The sequence below is a fragment of the Pezoporus wallicus genome, unplaced genomic scaffold, assembly GCF_028554395.1.
Source record: "Pezoporus wallicus isolate ANWC-B61680 ecotype Strahan unplaced genomic scaffold, APGP_CSIRO_Pwel_v1 contig_12739, whole genome shotgun sequence".
Classification (NCBI taxonomy): Eukaryota; Metazoa; Chordata; class Aves; order Psittaciformes; family Psittacidae; genus Pezoporus; species Pezoporus wallicus.
The window spans coordinates 1-15,987 of record NW_026635834.1 but is presented as its reverse complement, the minus strand read 5'-3'; the positions used below and the strand labels follow the sequence as shown (position 1 = coordinate 15,987).

General features: G+C 54.7%; 1 protein-coding gene across 1 annotated transcript; it reads right to left on the bottom strand.

Moving 5' to 3' along the window:
- Window positions 1-1,391: 1,391 nt before the first annotated feature.
- On the bottom strand, window positions 1,392-10,496 carry ISOC2 (isochorismatase domain containing 2). The gene is made up of 5 exons (XM_057398356.1): window positions 10,352-10,496; window positions 7,155-7,364; window positions 4,696-4,766; window positions 3,849-3,966; window positions 1,392-1,460 (listed from the first exon to the last, which is right to left on the bottom strand). Exons 1-5 carry the CDS (start codon window positions 10,475-10,477, stop codon window positions 1,392-1,394), a joined length of 594 nt encoding a protein of 197 aa, XP_057254339.1. The 5' UTR covers window positions 10,478-10,496.
- Window positions 10,497-15,987: the final 5,491 nt, after the last annotated feature.

The window sequence follows — 15,987 nt, the reverse complement described above, 5'->3', positions numbered from 1 at the left end:
TTTTGGGGTCCCGGGGGGGTCCCGGTGCCGTCGCGGCTCCAGCGGCAGCTCCCGCGGGGGGGGGAAGGAGGGGGGGTTTCATTGGCTGAGAGCAGCCATGGGGGCGATGCCATTGGACGAGGCGGGTGCCAATCAGGGCAGGGGGCGGGGCTAAGAGGGGTCCCATGGGCTGGGGTCAATGGGGAGCCCCCCCCTACAGGAACCCCTTTTGGGGATCCCCATAGATCCCCTATAGACCCCCCCAAGCCCCCCATCTTCCCATAGATCCCCTATAGACCCCCCCAAGCCCCCCATCTTCCCATAGATCCCCTATAGACACCCCCAAGCCCCCCATCTTCCCATAGAACCCCATAGACACCCCCTGTCCCCATAGAACCCCATAGACACCCCCTCTCCCCATAGATCCCCTATAGACCCCCCCAGCACCCTCCTCTTCCCATAGAACCCCATAGACGCCCCCAGGAACCTCTCTCCCCATAGACCCCCTATAGACACCCCCAGGACCTTCCTCTTCCCATAGAACCCTATAGACACCCCCAGGACCCCTCCTCTCCCCATAGACCCCCTATAGACCCACCCGGACCCCCCTCTCCCCATAGAACTCCTACAGACACCCCCATGACCCCCATCTTCCCATAGAACCCCTATAGAACCCCCCCTCTCCCCTTAGACCACCCCATAAGCCCCAACTCCACGTAGACCCCCTATAGACCCCCCCCATAGACCCCCCCAACCCCCCGCTCCCCATAGACCCCCTATAGACCCCCTCTCCCCATAGACCCCCCTCTCCCCATAGAACCCCTATAGACCCCCCATCCTCATAGACACCGCCATAAGCCCCATCTCCCCATAGACCCCCTATAGACCCCCCCTCTCCCCCTAGACCCCCTCCCCCCTCCCCATAGACCCCCTATACACCCCCCCTCTCCCCATAGACCCCCTATAGACCCGACTGCCCCCCCCCCTCTCCCCATAGAACCCCTATAGACCCCCCTCTCCCCATAGACCCCCTATAGACCCCCCTCTCCCCATAGAACCCCTATAGACCCTCCCCATCTCCCCATAGACCCCCGGCTCCCCATAGACCCCCCCTCTCCCCATAGACCCCCTATAGACCCCCCTCTCCCCATAGAACCCCTATAGACACCCCCTCTCCCCGTAGACCCCCTATAGACCCCCCTCTCCCCATAGACCCCCTATAGACCCCCCTCTCCCCATAGACCCCCTATAGATGCCCCCCTCCCCATAGACCCCCTATAGACCCCCCTCTCCCCATAGACCCCCTATAGACCCCCCTCTCCCCATAGCCGCCCCCCAAGAACTCAGCCGGGCCCTGGGGGGGGGGGGTGAGGGGCAGCGTTTATTGACCCCCATGGGGGTGGTTGTGGGGCTCAGAACCCCCATGGCCCCCCCTGCAGCAGCTCCACGTTAGGGATGGGCTCCTTGATCAGCTCCAGCACCTGGGGCAAGAGTGGAATGAGCTCTCATGAATATTAATCAGCTCTCATGAATATTAATGAGCTCTCATGAATATTGATGAGCTCTCATGAATATTAGTGTGCAGGAATGAAGTGTTGGGTATCTACGAATATTACAGAGCGCCACCGAATATTAATGAACGCTAATGAATATTAATGAGCGCTGATGAATATTGATGTCTGTTTATGAACACGAGCTAATGAGCACTAATGAATATCAAGGAGCGCTAACGAATATTGATGAGTGTTCATGAATGTTAATGAGCGCTAATTAATGTTGATGATCGCTGTTGGGTGTTAATGAGAGTTAATGAATGTTGATGAGAGCTTCTGAGCGCTAATGAGAGCGAACGAATGTTAATGAGCATTAATGAATATTAATGAGAGTTGGTGACTATTAATTTTGCATCAATGAGTGTTAATGAGCAATAATGAAAGTGAGTATTAATTAACGTTAATGAGCGTTACTGAATGGTAATGAGCGTTAATGATAGTCAATGAGAATTAGCGCTAATGAACGTTAATGATTGTTTATAAAGGTTAATGAGTGTTAATGAGCATTAATGAATATTGATGAGTGTTAATGAACGTTAATGGAAGGCAATCCATTGATCAATACCAATGAACATAAACGTGTGAATGAATATGAATGAGCGTTAATGAATATTTTTGATTGTTAATGAGCACTAATGAGTGTTAATGAGCACTAATGAATGTTAATTAGCGCCAATGAATGTTACTGAGCGTTAATGAGCCCATAACCAGCCACTAATAAACCCGCTAATGAGCACCATATGCAACTTCCTATGAACCCGCTAATTAATCCCCTAATAGCCTGTAATTAACACCATAATTAGCCCATAATTAGCCCATAATTAACGCCAGTTAACCCCTAATAAACTACCAACGAAGACCTCGTTACTTCTTAACTACCCTGCTAATTACCTTTGAATTACCCCATTAAACCTGATTACCTCTTAATTACCCATAATGAACCTCCATTTAACCCTTTATTAACCCCCAACAAACCCCTAATTAGCTCTTAATTACCCCGAATAAACCCTAATTACCACTTAATTACCACAATGAACCCCTAATTACCCTCAACCCCTCAATACTCCTTAATTACCCCAATAAAATCCTAATTACCCTATACCCTTAATTACCCATTAATTACACCCAATAACCCCTAATTACCCGTTAATTACCCCAGTAACACCCTAATTACCCTAACCCCCTCATTAGCCCTTAATTACCCCAATAAACTCCTAATTACTCTAAAACCCTCATTACCCCTTAATTAATCCCAATAAACAACCTATTACCATTTAATTACCCCATTAAACCCCTAATTACCCTAAACGCCTCATTACCCCTTAATTAACTCCAATAAACCCCTAATTACCCCTTAATTACCCCAATAAACCCCTAATTACCCTAAACCCCTCATTACCCCTTAATTAACCCTAATAAACCCCTAATTACCCTAAACCCCTCATTACCCCTTAATTATGCCCAGCAAACCACTAATTACCACAAAAAAACCTAATTACCCCTTAATTGCCCCAATAAAACCCTAATTACCCTAAACCCCTCATTACCACTTAATTACGCCCAACAAACCACTAATTACCCTAAACCCCTCATTACCCCTTAATTACCCCCTATAAACCCCTAATTACCCTAACCCCCTAATTACCACTTAATTAACCCCAATAAACCCCTAATTATCCCTTAATTACCCAGTAAACCCCTAATTACCCCAACCCCTGATAACCCCTTAATTACCCCAATTACCCCCTAATTGCCCCTTAATTAACCCCTCATTACCCCTAATTACCCCCCTATTATACCCAACAGCAAAGACCCCACCACCCCCCCCGACTGAATGTGGGGCATGGAAAGATGCTGAGAGCCCGGTGGGCGGTGCCGTGCAGGCTCATTTGCATAAGGGGCGGTGCCGTGCAGGCTCATTTGCATAAGGGGCGGTGCCTTGCGGGCTCATTGGCATAAGAGGCGGTGCCGTGCGGGCTCATTTGCATAGGGGGCGGTGCCTTGCGGGCTCATTGGCATAAGAGGCGGTGCCGTGCGGGCTCATTTGCATAAGGGGGGGGTGCCTTGCGGGCTCATTTGCATAAGAGGCGGTGTCGTGCGGGCTCATTTGCATAAGGGGCGGTGCCTTGCGGGCTCATTTGCATAAGAGGCGGCGCCATGCGGGCTCATTTGCATAAGAAGCAGTGCCATGTGGGCTCATTTGCATAAGAGGCAGTGCCGAGCTGGCTAATTTGCATAAGAGACGGTGCCGTGCGGTCTCATTTGCATAGGGGGCGGTGCAGTGCGGTCTCATTTGCATAGGGGGCGGGGCCGTACCTGCCGGAAGCGGGGGTGGGCGCTGTCCCGCAGCAGCCCCAACAGGAGGCTCTCGCTCGTGCCCAGGAAGGCGCCGCTGGCCTGGAGCCGATGCAGGGCCACGGCCCGCTCCATGGGGCTGCCCCATAGCAGGGAGACCCATGGAACCCATTGGGACCCATAGAGACCCAATGACACCCATTGGAACCCATTGACACCCACTGAACCCCACTGAACCCCATTGACACCCATTGGAACCCATTGACACCCACTGAACCCCACTGAACCCCATTGACACCCATTGACACCCATTGGAACCCATTGACACCCAATGGAAGCCATTGACACCCATTGAACCCCACTGAACACCATTGAGACCCATAGAGACCCATTGACACCCATTGGAACCCATTGACACCCATTGAACCCCACTGAACCCCATTGAGACCCATTGTCACCCATTGGAACCCAGTGGAACCCATTAACACCCATTGGAACCCATTGACACCCACTGACACCCATTGGAACCCACTGACACCCATTGACACCCATTGGAACCCATTGACACCCATTGACACCCATTGGAACCCACTGGAACCCATTGGAACCCATTGACACCCATTGGAACCCGCTGACACCCATTGACACCCATTGACACCCATTGGAACCCACTGACACCCATTGACACCCATTGACACCCATTGGAACCCGCTGACACCCATTGACACCCATTGACACCCATTGGAACCCGCTGACACCCATTGACACCCACTGGAACCTGTTGACACCCACTGAGCCCCATGGATCCCATTGCTCCCCATTGCCCCCCATGCCCCATAGCTCCCCATAGCTCCCCCATTGCCCCCACCTGCGCGAGGAGCAGGCATCCACGGCCACGTGCACATCCAGGCCCCGCTCCAGTAGGTCCAGGGCTGTTTGCTATGGGGGGAAGGAAAGGGGGGGCCCATTGACCCCATATCCACCCCATTGACCCCATACCCATCCCCATTGACCCCACATCCATCCCCATTGACCCCATATCCACCCCATTGACCCCATACCCATCCCCATTGACCCCATATCCACCCCATTGACCCCATATCCATCCCCATTGACCCCATATCCACCCCATTGACCCCATACCCATCCCCATTGACCCCACATCCATCCCCATTGACCCCATATCCACCCCATTGACCCCATACCCATCCCCATTGACCCCACATCCATCCCCATTGACCCCATATCCACCCCATTGACCCCTTATCCATCCCCATTGACCCCATATCCACCCCATTGACCCCATATCCATCCCCATTGACCCCATATCCAGTCCCATTGACCCCATATCCACCCCATTGACCCCATATCCATCCCCATTGACCCCATATCCACCCCATTGACCCCATATCCCATCCCCATTGACCCCATATCCACCCCATTGACCCCTTATCCATCCCCATTGACCCCATATCCATCCCCATTGACCCCATATCCAGTCCCCATTGACCCCATATCCATCCCCATTGACCCCATATCCATGCCCATTGACCCCAGATCCCCCACATTGACCCCATATCCATCCCCATTGACCACTTATCCATCCCCATTGACCCCATATCCACCCCATTGACCCCATATCCATCCCCATTGACCCCTTATCCATCCCCATTGACCCCATATCCCCCCATTGACCCCATATCCATCCCCATTGCACCCCATTGTTCCCCAACACCTAACTGCCTTCCCCATCCCATTGCCCCCATCCCCCCATCACCATTGACCCCCATTACCCCCATCCCCCATTATTCCCCCCCCCATCCCCCATTCCCCCAATCACCCCCATTCTCCACAATGCCCCCATTGTCCCCATCACCCCAATCACCCCCATTACCCCATCACCCCATTCCCCCATTCCCATTACTGCCATTACCCCGTTGCCCCCATCACCCCATTCCCCCATCACCCCCATTGATCCCATTTCCCCCCATTCCCCCATTGCCTCCATTCCCATTGCCCCCATTCCCCCATCCCCCCCATTGGCCCTATCACCCCATTACCCCCTTTGCCACCATTACCCCCATTGTCCCCCTTAACCCAATGCCCCCATTCCCCCCATTGATCCCATTCCCCCCATTCTTCCCATTACCCTATCAGCCCCATCACCCCATTATCCCCATTACTCCTATTGCCCCCATTCCCCTGTTGCCCCCATTATCCCCATTGCCCCCATTGCCCCATTACCCCCATTGCCCTCATTACCATTTCCCCATTCCCCTCACCCCCCATCCCCGCATTCCCCCCCATTCCCCCCATTGCCCACATTCCCATCACTCCCATTGCCCCCATTACCCCCATTGCCCTCATAGCCCCCATCATCCCCATTATCCCATTCCCCCCATTACCATTGCCCCATTACCCCCATTACCGCACCATCCCCATTACCCCATTGACCCCCATCACCCCCATTTCCCTCATTCGCCCATTCTCCCCATTACCCCAACACCCCCATTACCCCCATTACCCCATTGACCCCCATTACCCCATTACCCCCTCATCCCCATTAACCCATCACCCCCATCACCCCCATTTCCCCTATTACCCCCATTACCCCATCACCCCCATTACCCCCCATTACTCCATCACCCCCATTACCCCATCACCCCAATTACCCCATCACCCCATCACCCCATCACCCCATTTCCCTCATCCCATTACCCCATCACCCCCATCACCCCATCACCCCCATTACCCCCAACACCCCATTGCCCCCATCACCCCTATTACTCCCCATTCCCCCATCACCCCCATTGCCCCATCACCCCCATTACCCCATTGCCCCCATTATCCCATTACCCCATCACCCCCATTGCCCCCCATTACCCCATTATCCCATTACCCCCATCACCCCCATTACCCCCATCACCCCCATTGCCCCCATTACCCCATTGCCCCCATTATCCCATTACCCCATCACCCCCATTACCCCATCACCCCCATTACCCCCATCACCCCCATTACCCCATTACCCCATTGCCCCCATTATCCCATTACCCCCATCACCCCCATCACCCCCATTACCCCATTGCCCCCATTATCCCATTACCCCCATCACCCCCATTACCCCATTGCCCCCATTATCCCATTAACCCCATCACCCCCATTGCCCGCATCACCCTCATTCCCCCCTCACCCCCATCACCCCCATTACCATCACCCCCATTCCCCCATCACCCTCATTCCCCCATCATCCCCATTCCCCCCTCACCCCCCTCACCCCCCTCACCCCCATTCCCCCCTCAACCCCTCGCCCCCATCGCCCCTCACCAGCACGCAGGCCTGCGCCTCGATGCCGCACAGGAGGACGGCGCTGAGGTGGGGGTGGGCGCTGAGCTGGGCCCCCAGCACCGGGACCCCACTAAAGGAGCTCTTGGGGTGCGGGGTCAGATCCTGCACCCCCAGCTCGGGGACCGTGGGGCCCAGAGCCTCCGGGCGCTGCTCGGTCACCAGCACCGGCACCCCCAGCACCTGGCAGCCCTGGGGGGCAATGGGGGTTAATGGGGGTTAATGGGGGCAATGGGGGGCAATGGGGGCAATGGGGGTTAATGGGGGCTAATGGGGGTTAATGGGGGGCAATGGGGGTTAATGGGGGCAATGGGGGTTAATGGGGGTTAATGGGGGTTAATGGGGGGCAATGGGGGGTAATGGGGGCAATGGGGATTAATGGGGGTTAATGGGGGCAATGGGGGCAATGGGGGTTAATGGGGGCAATGGGGATTAATGGGGGTTAATGGGGGGAAATGGGGGTTAATGGGGGTAATGGGGGAGAAATGGGGGTTAATGGGGGTTAATGGGGGGCAATGGGGGTTAATGGGGGCAATGGGGGTTAATGGGGGCTAATGGGGGTTAATGGGGGGCAATGGGGGGTAATGGGGGCAATGGGGATTAATGGGGGTTAATGGGGGGCAATGGGGATTAATGGGGGTTAATGGGGGCAATGGGGGTTAATGGGGGTTAAGGGGAGGCAATGGGGGCAATGGGGGTTAATGGGGGGTAATGGGGGCAATGGGGGCAATGGGGGTTAATGGGGGACAATGGGGGTTAATGGGAGGCAATGGAGGCAATGGGGGTAAATAGGGGGCAATGGGGGGCAACAGGGGGCAATGGGCCTGGATATGGTGGCAATGGGGATGAATATAGGGTCAATAGGGATGGATGTGGGGTCAATGGGGATGGATATGGGGGTCAATGGGGATGGATATGGGGTCAATAGGGATGGATATGGGGGCAATGGGGACTGTATGTGGAGTCAATAGGGACTGGATATGGGGTCAGCGGGCATGGATATGGGATCAATGGGAGCACATATGAGTGTCCAGGTGTTGGGGGGTTTCTATGTGTCCCATAGGGCTTTATGGGTGCTATGGGGTCTGTATGGGTCTCTACAGGGTCTCTGTGGTCTCTATGGGTCTCTATTGGTATCTATGGTTCTCTATGGTCTCTATGGGTCCCTATGGGTCTCTATGGGTCCCTATGGGTCCCTATGGGTCTCTATGGGTCCCTATCGGTTGCTATGGGTCCTTATAGGTCTCTATGGTCTGTATGGTCTCTATGGGCCTCTATGGGTCTCTATGGGTGCCTATGGGTCCCTATGGGTCTCTATGGGTCCCTATGGGTTGCTATGGGTCCTTATAGGTCTCTATGGTCTGTATGGTCTCTATGGGCCTCTATGGTCTCTATGGGTCTCTATAGGTCGCTATGGGTCTCTATGGGTCTCTATGGGTCTCTATGGGTCTCTATGTGTCCCTATGTGTCTCTATGTGTCCCTATGTGTCCCTATGTGTCCCTATGTGTCTCTATGTGTCTCTATGTGTCCCTATGTGTCTCTATGTGTCTCTATGTGTCTCTATGTGTCTCTATGTGTCCCTATGTGTCCCTATGTGTCTCTATGTGTCTCTATGTGTCTCTATGTGTCTCTATGTGTCCCTATGTGTCTCTATGTGTCTCTATGTGTCTCTATGGGTCTCTATGTGTCTCTATGGGTCTCTATGGGTCTCTATGTGTCTCTATGGGTCTCTATGTGTCTCTATGTGTCTCTATGTGTCTCTATGGGTCTCTATGTGTCTCTATGGGTCTCTATGGGTCTCTATGTGTCTCTATGGGTCTCTATGTGTCTCTATGTGTCTCTATGTGTCTCTATGTGTCTCTATGTGTCTCTATGTGTCCCTATGTGTCCCTATGTGTCTCTATGTGTCTCTATGTGTCCCTATGTGTCCCTATGTGTCTCTATGTGTCCCTATGTGTCTCTATGTGTCTCTATGTGTCTCTATGGGTCTCTATGTGTCTCTATGTGTCTCTATGGGTCTCTATGGGTCCCTATGGGTCCCTATGGGTCTCTATGGGTCTCTATGTGTCTCTATGTGTCTCTATGGGTCCCTATGGGTCTCTATGGGTCCCTATGGGTCTCTATGGGTCTCTATGGTTCTCTATGGGTCTCTATGTGTCCCTATGTGTCCCTATGTGTCTCTATGTGTCCCTATGTGTCTCTATGTGTCTCTATGTGTCTCTATGGGTCTCTATGTGTCTCTATGTGTCTCTATGGGTCTCTATGGGTCCCTATGGGTCCCTATGGGTCTCTATGGGTCTCTATGTGTCTCTATGTGTCTCTATGGGTCCCTATGGGTCTCTATGGGTCCCTATGGGTCTCTATGGGTCTCTATGGTTCTCTATGGGTCTCTATGTGTCTCTATGTGTCTCTATGGGTCTCTATGGGTCTCTATGGGTCTCTATGGGTCTCTATGGGTCCCTATGGGTCTCTATGGGTCCCTATGGGTCTCTATGTGTCTCTATGGGTCTCTATGTGTCTCTATGTGTCCCTATGTGTCTCTATGTGTCTCTATGTGTCTCTATGTGTCTCTATGTGTCTCTATGGGTCTCTATGGGTCTCTATGTGTCTCTATGTGTCTCTATGTGTCTCTATGTGTCTCTATGTGTCTCTATGGGTCCCTATGTGTCTCTATGGGTCTCTATGGGTCTCTATGGGTCTCTATGGGTCTCTATGGGTCTCTATGGGTCTCTATGGGTCTCTATGTGTCTCTATGTGTCTCTATGTGTCTCTATGTGTCTCTATGGGTCCCTATGTGTCTCTATGTGTCTCTATGGGTCTCTATGTGTCTCTATGGGTCTCTATGGGTCCCTATGGGGGTCTCTATGTGTCTCTATGGGTCCCTATGTGTCTCTATGTGTCTCTATGGGTCTCTATGGGTCCCTATGTGTCTCTATGTGTCTCTATGGGTCTCTATGTGTCTCTATGTGTCTCTATGGGTCCCTATGTGTCTCTATGTGTCTCTATGTGTCTCTATGGGTCTCTATGTGTCTCTATGTGTCTCTATGTGTCTCTATGTGTCCCTATGTGTCCCTATGTGTCCCTATGTGTCTCTATGTGTCTCTATGTGTCTCTATGGGTCTCTATGGGTCTCTATGGGTCTCTATGGGTCTCTATGGGTCTCTATGGGCCTGGGCACCTTGCGGAGCCGCGCGGCCGCGCTGAGGACGGGGCCGAACGCGTGCACGTGGGGCCGGAAGCGCTCCTGGAGGTCACAGAGCAGCAGCACGGAGCGGGAGGGGCAGAGGCGGCCCAGGCGGGGCATGGTCACGTGGTCACCCGTGGGCGGGGTCACCTGTGCGCGGGACACACATGGACACGTGTGTGCGGTGTCACGTGATCCCGTGTGTGCGGGACATATATGAACACGTGTGTGCGGTGTCACTTGATCACGTGTGTGCGGGACATATATGAACACGTGTGTGCGGTGTCACGTGATCACGTGTGAGCGGGACATATATGAACATGTGTGTGCGGTGTCACGTGAACACGCGTGTGCAGTGTCACCCGAACACACGTGTGTGCAGTCACGTTATCACGTGTGTGTGCGACACACATGAACATGTGTGTGCGGTGTCGTGTGAACACATGTGCGGAGTCACGTGATCACGTGTATGAGGGACATATATGAACATGTGTGTGCGGTGTCACATGAGCACACGTGTGCAGTGTCACGTGATCACATGTATGCAGGACACACATGAACACGTGTGTGCGGTGTCATGTGAACACACGTGTGCAGAATCATGTGATCACGTGTATGAGGGACATATATGAACATGTGTGTGCGGTGTCACATGAGCACACATGTGCAGTGTCACGTGATCACATGTATGCAGGAGACACATGAATATGCGTGTGCGGTGTCACATGAACACACGTGTGCGGAGTCACGTGATCACACGTATGCAGGATACACATGAACACGTGTGTGCGGTGTCACTTGATCACATGTATGCAGGACAGACATGAACATGTGTGTGTGGAGTCACGTGAACACACGTGTGCGGAGTCACGTGATCACGTGTATGAGGGACATATATGAACATGTGTGTGCGGTGTCACGTGAGCACACGTGTGCAGTGTCACATGATCACATGTATGCAGGACACACATGAACACGTGTGTGCGGTGTCATGTGAACACACGTGTGCAGAGTCACATGATCACGTGAGTGCAGGACATATATGAACATGTGTGCGTGGTGCCACGTGATCACGTGTGTGCGGGAAACGCATGAACACGCATGTGGGGGTGCCACGCGATGTCTCAGTCACGTGACTCGCCCCCTCCCCGCCCCCCCCCCCCCCCACTCCGCAGCCAATCAGCAGCCCCCAACCACCCCCGCCCGCCTCCCCAGCCAATCAGCTTCGCCCAAACGCCTGACCAATGGCAGCTGCCGCTGCTCGCCAGCTCCGCCCCCTTCCGCACCTCCCTCCCCATCAGCCAATCAGAGCTGTGCGGGGCGGACTCAACCCATCAACCCCGCCCACCCTCCCGGGAGCCAATCAGAACGGGAGGGGCGTTCTCTGCAGCCAATCAGAGGCCGGGGCGGGCTGTGACGTCGAGCCTTAAAGGGACACGAGCCTTGGGGTGGGGTGGGGGGAGGGGGGGGCAGGGGGGGGTCATGTGGAGGTCACGGAGGGGTCATGACCCCTCCCCACCGCAGTGGGCGGGGCTATTACCTGCGGGCACCTCCGCGCCGCGCTCTGATTGGCTGCGGGGTCACGGCTCCGGCAAACGGGCTCGATGTGGGTGGGAGGAGGCGGGACTTCCGGTGGCGGTGGGCGGGGCCAAGGAGGTGGGCGGAGCTTCGGCAATCTCCGCCTTCCGCTTCGGCGACCTCCGGAAATGGCCCCAAAATGCCCCGAAATTGCCCCAAAATCCACCCAAATTGCCCCAAAACCGACCCCAAACTGCCCCGAAATGCCCCAAAATCCACCCAAATTGCCCCAAAACCGACCCCAAACTGCCCCGAAATGCCCCAAAATCCACCCAAATTGCCCCAAATTGCTCAAATGAGCCCCAAAGTGGCTTTAATTGTGATGGGAGGCTATGGGGGGGTGCAATGGGGCTTAGAGGGAATGTATGGGGCTGGGGGGATGTATGGGACTTAGAGGGGATGTATGGGGCTGGGGGGATGTATGGGGCTGGGGGGGATGTATGGGGCTGGGGGGGATGTATGGGGCTGGGGGGATGTACGGGACTTAGAGGGGATGTATGGGGCTGGGGGGATGTATGGGGCTGGAGGGGATGTATGGGGCGGGGGGGATGTACGGGACTTAGAGGGGATGTATGGGGCTGGGGGGATGTATGGGGCTGGGGGGATGTATGGGGCTGGAGGGGATGTATGGGGCTGGGGGGGATGTATGGGGCTGGAGGGGATGTATGGGGCTGGGGGGGATGTATGGGGTGGGGGGGAAGGATGGGACTTAGAGGGGATGAATGGGGCTGGAGGGGATGTATGGGGCTTCGAGGGGATGTATGGGGCTGGAGGGGATGTATGGGACTTAGAGGGGATGTATGGGGCTGGAGGGGATGTATGGGGCTGGGGGGATGTATGGGGCTGGGGGGATGTATGGGACTTAGAGGGGATGTATGGGGCTGGGGGGGATGTATGGGGCTGGGGGGATGTATGGGGCTGGGGGGATGTATGGGGCTGGGGGGGATGTATGGGGCTGGGGGGATGTATGGGGCTGGAGGGGATGTATGGGGCGGGGGGGATGTATGGGGCTGGGGGGATGTATGGGGCTGGGGGGTATGGGGCTGGGGGATGTATGGGACTTAGAGGGGATGTATGGGGCTGGAGGGGATGTATGGGGCTGGGGGGATGTATGGGACTTAGAGGGGATGTATGGGGCTGGAGGGGATGTATGGGGCTGGGGGGATGGATGGGGCTGGGGGGGATGTATGGGACTGGGGGGATGTATGGGGCTGGAGGGGATGTATGGGGCGGGGGGGATGTACGGGACTTAGAGGGGATGTATGGGGCTGGGGGGATGGATGGGGCTGGGGGACACAATGGGGCTAGGGGGATGGATGGGGCTGGGGGGATGTATGGGGCTGGGGGGATGTATGGGACTTAGAGGGGATGTATGGGGCTGGGGGGATGGATGGGGCTGGGGGACACAATGGGGCTGGGGGGATGGATGGGGGGGGGTATGTATGGGGGCTTAGAGGGGATGTATGGGGCTGGGGGGGATGTATGGGGTGGGGGGGATGGATGGGACTTAGAGGGGATGTATGGGGCTGGAGGGGATGTATGGGGCTTCGAGGGGATGTATGGGGCTGGAGGGGATGTATGGGGCTGGGGGGATGTATGGGGCTGGAGGGGATGTATGGGGCTGGGGGGGATGTATGGGGCTGGAGGGGGCTGGAGGGGGATGTATGGGGCTGGGGGGATGTATGGGGCTGGGGGGATGTATGGGGCTGGAGGGGATGTATGGGGCTGGAGGGGATGTATGGGGCTGGGGGGGATGTATGGGGCTTCGAGGGGTTGTATGGGGCTGGAGGGGATGTATGGGACTTAGAGGGGATGTATGGGGCTGGGGGGATGGATGGGGCTGGGGGACACAATGGGGCTAGGGGGATGGATGGGGCTGGGGGGTATCTATGGGGCTGGGGGGTATCTATGGGGCTGGGGGGATGTAAGGGGCTGGGGGGTATCTGTGGGGCAGAGGGGGCACTTGTGGGGCTGGAATAGTGCTGGTGGGGGGATGGGACCATGTTGGGGGGGGGGAAGTTCCCCCCATAGTCAAGCGCAGTGATTGCGGGTGGTGGTGGGGGGGGGGGTTGGGTTGCGATGACGTCACGGGGGGCGGTGCCAGTGACGTCACGCGATGGCCGTCGTGGGGCAGCGGCTGCTGCTGGCGCTGGTGCTGGGGGGGGCGGCGCTGTGGGGGAGGGGGGGCCCCCTTCGGAGCTCCGCGAGGCCCTGGGGGGGCTGCGGGGGGAGAACGCGAGGCTCGAGGGGGCCCTGAGGAACCTGAGCAGGGCCCTGGGGCTGCTGCGGCTGAGGGAGCCCCACGGTGAGTGCGGGGGGGACCCCATGGGGGACCCCATTGAGACCCATTGAGATCCTATTGAGACCCATTGAGATCCCATTGAGATCCTATTGAGACCCATTGAGACCCATTGAGATCCCATTGAGACCCATTGAGATCCTATTGAGACCCATTGAGACCCATTGAGACCCATTGAGATCCTATTGAGACCCATTGAGACCCATTGAGATCCTATTGAGACCCATTGAGATCCTATTGAGACCCATTGAGATCCCATTGAGATCCTATTGAGACCCACTGATCCCCATTGATCCCATTGATCCCTATTGAGATCCTATTGAGACCCATTGAGATCCCATTGAGACCCACTGATCCCCATTGATCCCTATTGAGATCCTATTGAGACCCATTGAGACCCATTGAGATCCTATTGAGACCCATTGAGACCCATTGAGATCCTATTGAGACCCATTGAGACCCATTGAGACCCACTGATCCCCATTGATCCCTATTGAGATCCTATTGAGACCCATTGAGACCCATTGAGATCCTATTGAGACCCATTGAGATCCTATTGAGACCCACTGATCCCCATTGATCCCTATTGAGATCCATTGAGACCCATTGAGACCCATTGAGATCCTATTGAGACCCATTGAGATCCCATTGAGATCCTATTGAGACCCACTGATCCCCATTGATCCCTATTGAGATCCATTGAGACCCATTGAGATCCTATTGAGACCCATTGATACCCATTGAGACCCACTGATCCCCATTGATCCCTACTGAGATCCTATTGAGACCTATTGAGACCCATTGAGATCCTATTGAGACCCATTGATACCCACTGATCCCCATTGATCCCTATTGAGATCCTATTGAGACCCATTGAGACCCACTGAGATCCTATTGAGACCCATTGAGACCCACTGATCCCCATTGATCCTTATTGAGATCCTATTGAGACCCATTGAGACCCTTTGAGATCCTATTGAGACCCATTGAGATCATATTGAGACCCATTGAGACCCATTGAGACCCCATTGATCCCAGTGAGACCCCATTGATCCCTATTGAGACCCCATTGATCCCAGTGAGACCCCATTGAAACCCATTGAGACCCCATTGATCCCTATTGAGATCCCATTGATACCCATTGAGATCCTATTGATACCCATTGATCCCCATTGAGATCCCATTGAAACTCATTGATGCCATTGAGATCCCATTGATAGCCATTGAGACCCCATTGATCCCATTGAGATCCTATTGACACCCATTGATAGCCATTGAGACCCATTGATCCCTCTTGAGATCCCATTGATACCCATTGAGACCCCATTGATACCCATTGAGACCTCATTGATCCTTATTGAGATCCTATTGATACCCATTGATCCCTATTGAGACCCCATTGATACCCATTGAGGTCCCACTGATCCCTACTGGTACCCACTGAGACCCATTGATCCCTATTGAGATCCCATTGATACCCATTGACCCCTATTGGTACCCATTGAGACCCACTGAGACCCCATTGATACCCATTGTTCCCTATTGGTACCCATTGAGACCCATTGAGCCCCACTGATCCCTATTGAGACTCCATTGATACTCATTGAGCCCCATTGATCCCCATTGATTCCTATTGATCCCCATTAAGCCCCCTGATGAGTGCCGAGACCCCCCTATTGAGACCCCACTGAGACCCCATTGATACCCACTGAGAACCCCCCACTGAGACCCCATTGATACCCATTGACACCCC